The sequence below is a fragment of the Protopterus annectens genome, chromosome 1.part1 (genome assembly GCF_019279795.1).
Source record: "Protopterus annectens isolate FY-2018-M chromosome 1.part1, PAN1.0, whole genome shotgun sequence".
NCBI lineage: Eukaryota > Metazoa > Chordata > Ceratodontiformes > Protopteridae > Protopterus > Protopterus annectens.
This window is the reverse complement of record NC_056726.1, coordinates 178,875,789-178,890,906: the sequence shown is the minus strand read 5'-3', so window position 1 is coordinate 178,890,906 and position 15,118 is coordinate 178,875,789. Positions and strand designations below refer to the sequence as shown.

General features: G+C 43.3%; 1 protein-coding gene across 1 annotated transcript in view; it reads left to right on the top strand.

Moving 5' to 3' along the window:
- Window positions 1–598: 598 nt before the first annotated feature.
- The window catches only part of LOC122814320 (heat-stable enterotoxin receptor-like), a 546,595-nt gene continuing 532,075 nt past the window's right edge, over window positions 599–15,118 (top strand). Inside the window, exon 1 of the mRNA XM_044086910.1 lies at window positions 599–922. Coding sequence (XP_043942845.1) covers window positions 718–922 — 205 coding nt within the window. The 5' untranslated portion in view covers window positions 599–717. The remainder of the gene's footprint in view (window positions 923–15,118) is intronic.

Below are 15,118 nucleotides of genomic sequence, written 5' to 3'. Positions count from 1 at the left end.
GAAAAATGTTCATTGAGATCAGAGTTCTACCCCAGTAAACAAGTAAGTACATTATTAAAGAGACACTGAAACATCTGTCAACTTTAATGAACTGTATCACAAAATTCTACCTGATAAGGTCATTTATTTTTGCTTCAGAAAAAGGGAGTTATAAAACTTATGTTCCTTTCCTTTGATTTATTGTTGCCACTTATATGTCAGTTATGTAATGTGGTTTTCTGTGTGCTAGACAGCCTAAAAAAATCACATGTGATAAGAGGGATTCAGAAAATTGTGTGAAGGGGTAAATCAATCCTGAAAGTAGGGACATGTCTCTAAAAAATAGGGGCATCCTATGCAGGGATAAATCAGACCTGAAATTAGGAATGCTCCTCCAAAATAGGGACATATGAGTGGTCTGACTGGCTGTAATACTGAAGAACTTTGTAAACTACAGTAGCATTGTTCCGTCTTTAAACTTTCTGTCTCTTGCAGTGCTGTATAAACAGATTAATCAGCCAAGGTGTAGGTACAGTTGTTTTATAACTCTGACCTTTTAACAAACAAACAGTGAAACTTGTAACTTCCGAACTTTGGGCTCTGTCTACATTTTAATTGTTCTCAAGCATGATGGGAGTGCAGGCTACTAAACAGATTCCAAAGGCAGTTCCTGTTTTCTCAGGTGATTGTTCATAGAGAAGGATATATCTTGGCAGTTTGGGCACTTAACGCAAGACGATGGAGCAGAATTTATGGGTTCTTCTGTTATTCCTTTCTTTTTTCACTTTATCATATGGCTTTGCAAGCCAGGCATGTAAAGACCTCTCTGTTAAACTCAATGTGATCCTTTTAAATGACAGTGAATCTGAATGGAACTTGAAAAAAACAAAGCCATTTATCGAAAAAGCTTTGATAGTAGTGGAGGAGGATCTACAAAATCACGGTATGTCTATTTGTTTCTGTTTATTTCTCCTTTCTGACATTTTGCATAAAAGTGGAAGATTTAGACTTTTCAGATTTTATCTCAAGTCTTTCATTCACTTACTCTTCAGCTGAGTGCTGTGCACATTTTCTTGTTAATCATTTACAAAGACAGCCTACTGTGCTAGTTGGCTTAGTACAGCTAAACTGGGCAGAGTATATGTTTCCCTAGTTTCTATTGATTTGGATGTATTTTATGGTAGGGAATAGAGTAAATCCTTTATATGTAAAATTTAAACATCTGCTGAAACATTAGACTTTCTACATTATACAAAAAAGTATGCAATAATAATTTAATCCCTGTAACTGAATAAGAGCAACTCTGTGAAGATCTGGAATATCATTTTATATATGGCCATTGGATGGGGCAGATCTGTATTCTGGATAGGACAGAGCATAACGGTGCAAACTAATTATAGCCAAAATGTCACACTTCATTAAGTAATGAGCAGCAAGTAACCAGTATGAATGTGGTGTAAACTTAACTACAATAATCTATTCAGAGCAATAATGAGTGCCAGTCGTGGAAATGGATATCTTTGTAACATCTAAAATGCCCATTCCTGTGCAGAAGTCGTCATGCTGGCAGGTGTAACAGCACACAATGTGCTACTTTGGATTTCAGCAAAACACAAAACAAAAATAAATCCTTATTGAGATACAAGCTAAAGAAATAATGACTTGTTGATAAAACAGCTTGTGCAGATCTACACACCCCTGTTCATTGCATTCAGCAAGGCATGTAATGAGCCTCTGTGTTTTGTTTTGCACAAAAATGCCGTGATCCTGTGTGGACACTATCACCACACTGAACAGAAGGGCTACATTCATAGCTCCCCAAATCACTGATGTACTAGTCTGTGTTCATCATAACAAGATTTAACTGGAGCAGTTAATTACTAGTCAGATGTAAGCAGAGGATAGTTGCTTAAGTAATGGAACGCTGAATGTTTAAATTACAACATAGCTGGCCAGCAAGAAAGAAAACAAATTCAAAAAGATACACATTTATATTTGTCTGATTGTTATCCATTTACCAATGAAATGCTTTAATGCAAAATATTTGTCATTTAAGAATGGCCACCACTGAAGATAATACAACATTAGGACAATCAGAGTAGTACTGTTGTGTATGCATAGATGTGCAAGCGCACATGTGTGCTCGTGTGTGTGTGTGTGTGTGTGTGCGCGCGCGTGTGTGTGTGTGTGTGTGTGTGTGTGTGTGTGTGTGTGTGTGTGCGTGTGTATGTGGTGGAATTTTACCCTTTGTAACAAATCTTAAAAACAATTCTTAAAGAACTAAAACAGCTGCACTAGTGCCTGCTTGTTAGTTGGGCATCCCTATCTGGAACATTTAGTTTCCTAGCAAGCTCCTTCAAATTTATCAACTAATAAGAAAAAAAGACAAAATATTTTCAAACTGCAAATGAAAAAAAGGGAATGGAGAGTATAGCTTATTTAAAGGTCATTTTGTTTTTCTTCTAAATTGAATAGTATGTGACTGTAAATGAAATATTATTGACTGTTAACAATCTGGAAAATGTAACAGCAGTGATGGACAAACAGTATGGCCTACGTGAGACTAGAAAGTGATGACTTTATGTTGGAATGGAAAGTGTGGAATCTCAAATTTGTATGGGCCTGGAGCTCACCTACCACATATGACCCTATTGTTGTTTCAGTTGATTTGTCATATAAAGGGAGGGCATAGTCAGAGGAACACTTGGGTACTCTAGAAGCCTCACTGCAACATATTTATACTTTCAGTTATATTTATTTTCATTGTTGCATTTCATAACTTGTTGCTAGAAAATTATAAGGACTTATTTTTTGTTTGTGTCCCTTATGGCTAGGTATCACAGTACTATACTGACAGTGGGCCAGATTTACGAAAGCTTGCACGGAGTGCAAGAAGAGTGTAGGAGCTCACGGAGGAAATATGTCTGCTGTGCGATCCAGGTACAGCCAGCAGGGGCTTGCACGAGAGCTGCTAAAGCTACTCTTGCACGGACAGCGTCATGGTATGCAAATTACCTCATTTGCTGCTGAAAGCTATGCAAATGAGGTAAATTTGCAATCCAGGAAATACTAACCTGTCCTTGGAAGATTAGTGTTATCTGCAGAAATGTACTCCGTTGGTAACGGAGTACTGTTCTGCATATAGTTAAACAGAGCTATGACAGCTCCAAATAAAGGATGCATACAGTTGAGGAAGCATGCCAATGGCCAAATATAAGGCCATTGGCATTTATAAATGTTTAAAATTATTAAAATCTAACTTTTTTCCCCCGATCTCCGATGTTTAAGCATAGCGCAGCACCGCTCAAATGTGCGGCGCTTTAAAAATCCAGAAAATAATTTAAAAATAGCCAAAAATAGCCATTTTCACTAAAAAGCTTATCCTGCCATGCAGGTGAACGGCAGGCTGAAGACAACATATCCACTGAGTACTGGTTGCTAAGGAGGGGAAGCTCAGTGTGAGAGATGTAACCATGCATTAGTAGGCAATCCTATGCAAATGAGGATAAGGATAGTGAATCCCAATTTTCCCCAGCATGTGAGCCATGTCCCAAGAGTGTAAGTGTAGGAGTAGGTGAGTAGTAGAGTAGAATATAGGTAACATCATGAGGGGGTGTGTCAGAAAGGCTGTAAGCTTATTGGAGCACAGTGTCTTGTGTTTGCCCTGAGTTGCTCAGGATTGCAAGAGGCATGTCTACAGTTGTCCTTTTTGAAAACCAGAAACCAAAGGTGTACGCCGTGAATATATCTGAAATTTCTTGCAAACGTGCACACAGCGTGTGCATGCATGTGCACTTGTGTGCGCCCGTTTACGTGGCGCTGCCCTGGGCGAAAACAGAAAGGGAAAAGAAGTAGTAGAAAGTTAACCAAGGAGAACTAGCAGAGCTGCCAGGTGAAATATATCAGAAACAGCCAATTACACAGGTAGCAGACTAACCCAGCCCAGCACCTTAAACTCTGCAAACATCATTCTTACTTGTTTTTCCCCAAGAATTATGCAACACTGCAGTATACAAAGAGGGAAAGCTTAAAAACTTTAAAGTCAGACAAAATGTTAGGGGCTGCTCTTGCTATCATAAACCAACATGTGCAAGGTGCTGAGGGTGGTGATGTTGTGAATGCTGCTGAGCAACCCACAGTGAGGAGACGGAGAAGAGTGTACAGACTCAGGGTAACCTACCAGGGGCTACATGAGCTGGAGATAGTGGAGCACTATAGGGTGGACAGAGACCTCCTGCAGCAAATTGTTGAGCTGTGCTGGCCACACCTCATACACAGAACCAACAGAGTGGAACCCATCTCAGTGGATACCAAGGTATGTGTTGGCCTAAGAATACTAGCTACAGGTACCTTCCAGAGACTAAATGGTGATATGATGGGAATTTCACAGGCATCAGCATCCAGGGTACTGCACCAGTTCCTGGATGCCATGTCAGCACATGTCAGTGAGCACGTATATTTCCCCTAATTCCCATGAGGCATTGGCCCGCAATATACATCTTTTCCACCAAATAGCAGAATACCCTGAGGTAGTGGGTGCAATAGACTGCACGCATATACACATCAAAGCACCATCAGGTGAGCGGGATAGGGTCTACATCAACCACAAGGGCTTCCCCTCCATCAACTGCCAGGTCATGTGTGATGCCCAGGGCATAATAATGATTGTGTGTGCTGGCTGCCCTGGAAGTTATCACGATTCCCACATCTGGCATCTGAAGCAGCTGTACCAGAGATTTACCAATGGGGACATCCCTGATGGTCACCTAGTGGGGGATGCTGGATACGCACTGAAGCCATGGCTGATGACACCCATCAGAAATGCACGCACACCCGAACAAGAACTCCATAATGAGGCACACGCACAAACAAGAAACATAATTGAGCTTGTGTTTGGGATGTTCAAGTCACGGTTCCGGTGTCTGGACACATCTGGTGGAGCCTTGCAGTACTCACCAACTACATGTACCCAAATTGTCATGGCATGTGCCATGCTACACAGTATGATCCTGCAGCAGGAGCAACATGGGGCAGGGCCAAACAGCCCCCCACCATTGCCAAGGCCTGTACAGGCACAGCATGACTCAGAGGAGGAACAACCTGAGCCTGCCCCAGTAGGCAGAAGGAGGCATGCCCAGTATGCCCTGGCCTTGGCAAAGAGGCAACGCATAGCACATACACTGACTCAGTAGGTACCCTGGAAATGACACCTCTCTCTGACTCGCACATACAGTAAAAGGGATGCCGAACTTGACACTACCCATTTTCAAACATGTATAGGGAGTGTAATATGTGCATCCGACATAGTCAGCTCTGCAGCACCACCTGAGGCATGAGTCCCTATTTTAAGCAATATAAAGCACTGCTAAGCAAATTTTACCAGTATTGAGCATATTTAAATACAATTGCGCGTAGCTGCGCACCGTGCTAACCAGCGCAACATCGGGCAATGTTGGGCTAAGTTGAATAATATTGGGCAAAGTCGGGCAAAGTCGGGCAATGTTGGGCAAAGTCGGGCAAAGTCGAGCAAAGTCGGGTAAACATGCTCACACCTGCTTTACTGTTTCTTAATCAGTCAGGTCTGCCCAGCAGGAAAATAAAAAGCAGTGACAGGGCACGAACTCAGGATACTGTGCACTATAGTCACAGTACTGAACCACTAAGCCATGACAGCATTTCACTGGCACAGACACAACTTAAGTCACTCACACATACCAGTTGGGGGGGTCACATACCTAACAGTAACAGCCAGCAGGACAATTTTAGACAAACGCAAACACAAACAAATGCTGTATCATGCCCTCTGAAGAGGCATATGAGTTACCTCCCCCCAGGCCTATGCAGACAGATAACAGCAGGCCAAGCAGTGTGATGTGGGTTGGGTAGGCTATGAAGTCACAAACTAATATGCATGTAATTGGAAGGTAAGGTCTGCAGTACAGTGGTATGCCTCAAGCCAGTAAGATAGGCAACAGTACAGACTGAAATGGAGTACCTGACATAGCAGTGCAGGCCTAGCAAATGTGTATAAGTGTCAGGTGTACCCCTCATCCTATGTACACCCACAGTAACAATCAGGTGTGCCCCCCTGGGTAGAAATGTACAAATAATAGCTGTCCCCCCTGTATGTAGAAATGTTGAAAAGTCTATGCAAATTGACTCATGGAAGCCCTGCAGGCACAGCATGCTTCCTGTCAATGTACAGCACAAAGGTGAGCCCTGAAGTAAAAACCAACTTGAATTTTCACACACATATAGTACATATGCCCATAGTGGGCATGTTCACACACTTAAAGAAATTTAGCAAATTTTAGTCAGCAACATACTGAAAGGTCATACTGGGCATGCTCACACACAAACAAATGAAGCAAATGTCAGTTAACAACATACTGAAAGGTCATACTGGGCATGCTCACACACTTAATCAAATGAAGCAAATGTCAGTCAACAACATACTGAAAGGTCATACTGGGCATGCTCACACACTTAAGCCATGTCTAAGTACAGCAGTGGGTCACACATATCTGGCAGTTGCAGTTCTTACTCCAGACACTTGTCACTATTCACCAATCCTGCCTTGCACACACAGTGATATGAAAACAGACCCATATAATATATTGGACCCCTGTTATAATCAAACTATGTACTACAAGTACTTAAGTTGTTCAAAGAAAGTGAAAATGCAAAGAAGATCAATAAATCTCTGATCAGTATCATTAAGAAACAATGAGCACTCCTAACATTATCCAAGCCATGTTCTGGCAAAAATATTGCCAAAGAGTCCATAGAGAACCACAAAGCTTTCTTTCGCTATGTCATAAATATCAATGTAAACTCATATATGTTCTGAGTCAGTGCAAAGTGTAAATGAATACAAGTACATGACTGACATTGCCAACATCTTGTCAGACAGGTTCATACATATTTACCCCCATCTCACTGACAAAAGGGCCCGTTACCATATCTGGAGACTGTGAAAACCCAGAAATCACATATACAATGGTTAAACAGCTCTATCCAAACCTAAAAACACAGCATCTATGGGATGACATGGTTTCCCTGGCTGTGTCATATGTGAACTCCAAAACAAACAGACCCTGCACCTGAACAGTCTGTTGAGACACACCCTCTGTACAGGATATGAAACTGTTGAATGGGTTACAGAAACATTTGGCACACTCCACAAGTGTTGGTGCACAACATACCATGGGAACTATAGTCTTATAAGCCTAATAAGCCTGATCTATAAGGCCATGGAGTCCATCATTATGGAACTCATAAACAGAGCTATTGGGAGCCTACAAACACCCAACCCTACCCATTTTGATTTGGTCAGGGGCAGATCATGGTTCCTAAACATGCTAGACAGTTTTCAAGGCAGTCACCCAAGACATACATTAATAAATTAGCTCCACACGGCCTACATAGACCTTGAAAAGCCCTTTTCCAACATCCCACACACATGTCATATCCACAAAATTAACAACCTGTGCATAAACATGTATGTCATCTGATGGATTGCCAACTGAGGCACAGATAGATCCCACAAGGTAAGAATTGTGGTCTCCTGTTCGAGCTGGTAACAACTGCTTCCCCCATGGCTCAGTCCTGAGACCCCTCCTGTCTGGTGTATACTTTTCAGAAATACAGTCAATCACATGAGGGCTATGTTTAGCAAAGTTTGTGGATGACTGCAAAAAGGTTGTCATAATCAATGTTTGAGACAACAGAGACATCCTTAAAAATGGTCTCAGTCAGATGTGGTGTCAAAATTATGGCCTCGAGCTACAGACATACAAATAACACATAGGTGCCAACACCCTAAATATGGAGGTAATAATAAGGGATCTATGGATACATGTGGATAGTCATCTCTACTTCCAGAAACACATTCACAAAGTGGTTAGAAAATCATGCTATGAAGTTCCCACAAATTGCCAAGGTCTTTGCATATAGGTCAAAGGAGGTTTCCTCTACTCATCAGTCATCAGACCCATCAGAGAGTATCACGGCACACTTGTGATGAATCTGACTAGGCACCTTCAGCAGCTGGAAAGACCACTGAAGTACTTCAACAAGAGGATTACTGGCCTCAAACAGTTGCCCCATGCAACAAGACTGAATTTAACTCAATCTGTACTCTGTTGCATACTGTCTACTCAGGCGATATCTGCTCAACAGACAGGTCCATGTCCAATTCAGAACTGATGTACATGCACTATCTGAGGTAAACCCAAGCTCACTGTGCCACACGCTCTAGGGATATAATCATCACAACAATAAACAGAACATGTTGGAGGGATACATTACTGACTCATAGACTTTCCTTTCTTTGGAACAGGCTTCCAACCTACATTAAGCTGAGTCCCTAACTGACACTCTTCCAGAGGAGCCTTGATGAGTGTATGTGAAACTGAACTGTCACACCATGGATCACTTCATCAGCTCTACTACACAGAGGCCTAGGGAACTAACCCCATGTGTGGTGATAGCTGCACAGTCTGGCCATACTAATATATGCCTTCAGGCAGATAGGCTGTTACTTACCTATGTACCTATATATATATGTGTAGGGGGAACACAGTATAATAAGCCAAAGATGGATGGGCAGAGATGTGTGTAAGAGGGTGACCATGACAGGGAGCCATCCAGGACTGTCCCACCCAGCACACATCCCAATGGCACAAAAGACATGAGGTGCACATCTCACCCACTGTACATAACAGCCACCAATATCTGTAAGCATTACAGTGTATGTGGTCCATGTGCCTGCTGTACAACATGACTGTACAATGAAGTATACATCTACTATCTGTAGACATGTACCTGTCACATAGGTTCATAGGTATGTAGAAGACTATCTTTATGAAGGCATATATTAGCCTAGGCAAGTTGTGCAGCTTTCACCACCCCATTGGGTAGTCTCCCAAGCCCTAGTTCTAATAGTTAGCACCCTAAGCCCCTTTCTAGTGGGGCTGCTGATGTGATGCCTGGTGTGAGTTGTCTGTTTCCCATTCACTCATCAGCAAGGGGCTCTGTCTGATGTACATTGGGACTCTGTTCCACAGTAAGGCAAGTGTCTGGGATGGTACTCTATCCCACCAGCATGTTGTATTCATAGTTGTGATGAGGTTCATATCCCTGGAGTGTGTGGTGCGACTCATTTTTATTATCCATAGATGGAGCATGTTCAACAGTTATGTGTTGGACATGGCTCTGTATGTTAGGCAGAGTGTGCCTCTGAGTAGGTGGTACGCAACAGAGAACAGATTTAGTTTTACCAGTTGTGTTGCATAACACAACTGCTTGAGGCCAGTAATCCTCTTGGTGAGGTACCTCTGTGGTCTCTACAGCTGCTGGATATGCTTAGTTGAGTACATCCAAAATGGTGCATTGTACTCAATGATGGGTCTGATGACTTAAGAGTAGAGGGCCACCACTACGTCTTTTGATCCTGATGCAAACCCTTTGTTGATTAGGTGGGCCACACAGGATTTCCCAATCACTTTGGCAATATGGTTGTCAAAGGAAAGATGACTATGTACTTGTGTCCCCAGATTCCTTATTATACTTGTCAGGTTTAAGGGGGTAACACTTATGTGGTAGTTTGTGGGTACTCTGTTTTCACCAAAGAGGATTACTATGCATTCTTCCACATTAAGCTTGAGGCCATGATTCTGACACCACACATCTGTCTCATAGAGTCCCTTCTGGAGAACATTTGTGTCATCTGGGGAATCTATTATGGCAAACACTTTACAGTTCCCAGCAAACTTAGTCAACCACAACCCTCCTGTGCTGGCATGTACTTTTGAGAAGTCTATACCAAACAGGAGGGACCCCAGGACTAAACCCTGGGGGACACCAGTTGTTACTGGTGTAGAGTCTGACATGTAGCCAGCAACTCTTAATTTGTGGGATCTATCTGTGAGCCAGTTTTAAATCCATCTTGTGTGTATGGATCCATGCCCAGGTTGGTGAGTTAATCTATGATACCTGACTGGGGAATGGTGTCAAAGGCCTTAGCAAGGTATAGGTAGGCTGTGTGGAGCTCATTTCAATCATCTGTAGCCTGGGTAACTGTCAGAAAGAAATCCACCCAGTTCAGGAGGCGTGATCTGCATTTGATGAAGCCAAACTGGGTGTGCTCAACTGTATGAAGGTTCCCAATGTCTTTATTGTTGACTTCCATTATGATAGTCTCCATTGCCTTGCAGATCAGACTTGTCAGGTATATAGAGCGTGAATGCCAAGGGTTTTTTGTGGCCCCACCCCTGTAAAGTGGGAAGAATGTTGCTGTGCAACATTCTATGGGTACATATCCTGTAGAGAGCATGTAGAGAGAGGTGTAGGTATCCTTGATGAATATGGATACATCCCCACCCTATGTGCTATGCTATGATCTAGGTTCTGATGCTGGAAGGTATGTATGGAATGAGTAGTATCCTGGTAGTACTGGTGTGCTCTCTGGAGCCTTGAACTAGGTTTCTGTTACTGCACAGATATCAATATTCTCCATACTGAAAAATGCCTCGAGTGTGTGCATCTGGAGGCTGAGACATCTGGCAATGAGTAGCATTTAGCTCCTCTCCAAAGCCAGGAATACAGCATCCATGGGACCAGATAATATCCCAGGCTGCATTCTACATATAATACAGAATGAACTGGCACCACACCTAAGTACCATGTTCAATCATAGCCTCACCTCAGGCTTTGTGCCTGCTGAATGGCGCACAGTGACGGTTATCCCACTACACAAGGGGGGAGCCACCACGGACCCCGGAACTAGTGCCCCATTAGCCTGATGAGCCTGGTCTGCAAGGCCATGGAACGTATCATCATGGAACTTATAAACAAAGACAGTGGTAATCTCCAAACTCTGGACCACAACCTCATTGGTCCGATCTGACCATAAGCTAATTACCCTACATATCCACATTCTGCTCCCACCCCCCATTAAGGAAACCATGTTAAAAAATATCTCCAAAGACAACTTCAGGATTCTTAAGACAGAAGTGGTGAACTTCAGGACACCCATGCAGATAGACAATACAGTTATGACTACTGAATCCTACACAATTGCACTTTATAAGCACTTACATAAGTGCATGGATTGTGCTATCCTAAACAGAACCAAGATGCTATCCTCCAAGAAATGGAAGCCAATCTGGTGGTCCCCTGCCATAAACAAACTGCACAACAGAAGGAAGAAACTGTTGCAAAAGAAGGTAAAACCCATGAGTGGAGGAGCTCCCTAGTCAGCCTGAGTAAGAAGCTGCAATCCCTGATAAAATCCTTCAAAGCTAGTTACGAAAACAAAATCACCACTGACTCTAAAGACAACCACAAAGCATTCTATAGCTATGTCAAGAATCACAATGGCAACACTCAGATCTGCTCTGAGTTACAGCACAATGGCACTAAAAACTGGCAGATAGGATCATTGGTAACTTTACCCCCCTCTCACCCATGAAAGAGTCCATCTCTATACCGGAAGAATGCAAAGTTGCTGTAATCACAGCTGCACAAGTAAAACACACTCTCCAAAGCCAGGAATACAGCATCCATGGGACCAGATAATATCCCAGGCTGCATTCTACATGAATTAAAGAATGAACTGGCACCACACCTAAGTACCATGTTCAATCATAGCCTCACCTCAGGCTTTGTGCCTGCTGAATGGCGCACAGTGACAGTTATCCCACTACACAAGGGGGGAGCCACCATGGACCCCGGAACTAGCGCCCCATTAGCCTGATGAGCCTGGTCTGCAAGGCCTTGGAACGTATCATCATGGAACTTATAAACAAAGACAGTGGTAATCTCCAAACTCTGGACCACAACCATTTCGGGTTTGTAAAAGGCAGATCATGTCTCCTAAACCTGACAGACTTCTTCAAAGCAGTCACCAAAGCCGTAGACAAGGGTAAGGTGGTTCATACAGCCTATCTAGATCTTGCCAAGGCTTTCAACACCATCCCCCACTCTGGAATTATAGATAAACTCACTAAACTAGGTATAAATCCCTATGTCACAAGATGGGTTTCCAACTGGCTCACTGACAGAACCCACACTGTGAAAGAAGCAGACTCCAAGTCCGACTTCAGACCAGTGACAAGTGGAGTACCACAGGGTTCAGTCCTGGGTCCTGTCCTGTTTGGTATCTACTTCCCTGAAGTACAGGCTAACACAGAAGGTCTTTGTCTAATGAAGTTCCCAGATGACTGCAAACTAGGAGCCATAATCGAAACTACTAATGATGTGGACATCCTACAAAAGGGCCTCACTGAGACAGATGCCTGGTGTCAAAGCCATGACCTCAAGCTCAATGCCAAAAAGTGCATTGTCATCCCCTTTGGTAAAAACTCTGTACCCATGAACTACAACATAAGCGGTAGTATACTTAACACTGAAAGTGTGATAAGAGACCTTGGGACACAGGTGGTCAGTAGACTCTCCTTTGATAATCACATCGCCACAGTAGTCAGGAAATCCTTCTACATGGCACACCTCATCACAAAAGGTTTCTCATGAAGAAAAAAAGAGGTCATTGTTCACCTCTACACATCACTCATTAGATCCATTATATAGTACAATGCCCCTTTTGGTATGTACCTCACAAGCCATCTACAACAACTGGAAAGCCCACAGAAATACCTCACAAAGAGGATTAGCAGCCTCAAATACATGCCCTACACAGACCATCTCAGAACACTCCAGTTTTACTCTGTCACATATCGCCTACTCAGAGGTGATCTCTGCCTAAAATACAAAGCTATGTCAAATACAGAGCTGTTGGACATGCTCCACTTAAAGAAATCCCAATCTCTCCGAGCTCTGGCCCCAAAACCCAGACCAAAATACAAAAGGAGGGGTGTATCCATTTTCATAAAGGATACCCACACCTCCAGGTTAGTGGCACAGCACGAGGCCTTGGAGACCATCCAAGTGCAACTAACAGTGGGCAAAGCTGCTTATCAGATCGTAGCCTGCTACAGATCACCTACCTTGTCTCAGGACCCTCACTCAGCATTTCTGAGAACACTGGAAAATATAAAGGTCCTACCAAACACCATGATATTAGGAGATTTCAACTACCCAAACATTGACAGGGAGAATTATTCAAGTAAAAACTCCTTTGCCCAATGCTTCCTAGAGTTTATAAACTCAAACACCCTGGAACAGCTGGTCACCATGCCCACTAGAGGTGACAACATACTGGACCTGATCATCACCAATATGGGGGATCAGTGTTCCACACCAGAGGTAAACCCCTCGCTGGTAAGATCAAATCATAAAGTAATCACACTGGACATCCACATCCCGACCCCACCTCCAGTCAAGGAAACCACTGTGAAAACCTTTTCAAAAGCAAACTTCAGACCAAAGTGGAAAGCTTTAAAGCCCCCTTGCTACAGGATAATGCTATCCAATCCACAGAATCCTTTTCAAGTGCATTATATGAGCATCTACAGGGATGCATGGATCGAGCCATCCCGAGTAAAACCAAGACTCACTCCTCCAAAAAGAGGAAACCAGTCTGGTGGTCATTGCCCATAAATAAGCTATACAACAGAAGGAGGAAACTACTACATGATAGAGCAAAATTCCAAAAAGGAAAGGCATCACTGATCATTATTAGCAAGAAACTATGATCGCTCATAATATCATCCAATGCCAGTTTCTAAAGAAAAATTGCCAAGGAATCTAAAGATAACCACAAAGCCTTCTTTAGCTATATCAAACATTTAGGTGGCAACTCTCAGATATGCTTTGAGCTACTGCAAAGTAGCAAAATATACACTGAACCAGCTGACATTGCCAACATCCTGGCAGACAAGTTTAGTGCAAACGTCATGCCCCCCTCACCTCCAAACGGGCCTGTTTCCATCCCAGAAGAATGCATAGCCCCAGACATCATGGACATGCAGGTAAAAACAGCCATCTCCAAAGCTAAGAACACAGCATCAATGGGACCGGATGGTGTCCCAGGCTGCGTCTTACATGAGCTCCAAAAGGAACTAAACCCTCACCTAAATTCACTGTTCAGACTCAGCCTAGGCTATGTACCCAAAGAATGGTGTACAGCAACAGTCATCCCACTCCACAAAGGTGGTGCCACAACAGAACCTTGGAACTATCGCCCTATAAGCCTGACCAGCCTGGTCTGCAAAGCTATGGAGTGAATTATCATGGAACTCATAAACAGAGACATTGGGAACCTCCAGACACTGGACCCTACCCAATTCAGCTTTGTTAAAGGCAGATCCTGCCTCCTAAACCTAGTTGACTTCTTTGAAACAGTTACCAAGGCCATAGATGAAGGGAAGGTAGTCCACACAGCCTACCTGGACCTCACTTTGATACCATTCCCCACTCTGGCATCATAGACAAGCTTACCAGCTTGAACATTAACCCCTATGTCATGAGATGGGTGGCCAACTGGCTCACGGATAGAACACACATGGTCAGAGTTGCGGGTGCCATGTCTTACTCTAAACCAGTCAAAAGTGGCACCCCACAGATCTCGGTCCTGGGACCCCTCCTGTTCAATATATACTTCTCTGAAGTACAGGCAAGCACGGAAGGACTATGGCTGACCAAGTTCGCAGATGACTGCAAACTGGGGGCCATAATTGACTCTCTGGCTGACACAGACATCCTCCAGAAGGGTCTTACAGAGACAGATACCTGGTGTCAAAACCATGGCCTCAAGCTGAATGCCAAAAAATGCATAGTCATCCCCTTTGGAAAAAACAAAGTGCCCATGAATTACCACATAGGTGGTAATCCACTAGGTACGGAAATTGTAATTAGGGACCTGGGGACCCAGGTAGATAGTAACCTCTCCTTTGATAATCACATTGCCAAAGTGGTTAGATATTCCTTCTATGTAGCCCACCTAATCATGAAAGGGTTCACCTCTAGATCAAGAGAGGTCATTGTGCCCCTCTACTCATCACTCATTAGGCCCATAATAGAGTACAATGTCCCATTTGGTATGTACCTTAATTGGCACATGCAACAGCTGGTAAGACCACAGAAGTACCTCACCAAGAGGATCATGGGCCTCAAAGAGATGCCCTATGCAGCTCGACTAAAGAAACACCAGCTCTACTTGGTCGCTTACTGTCTGCTC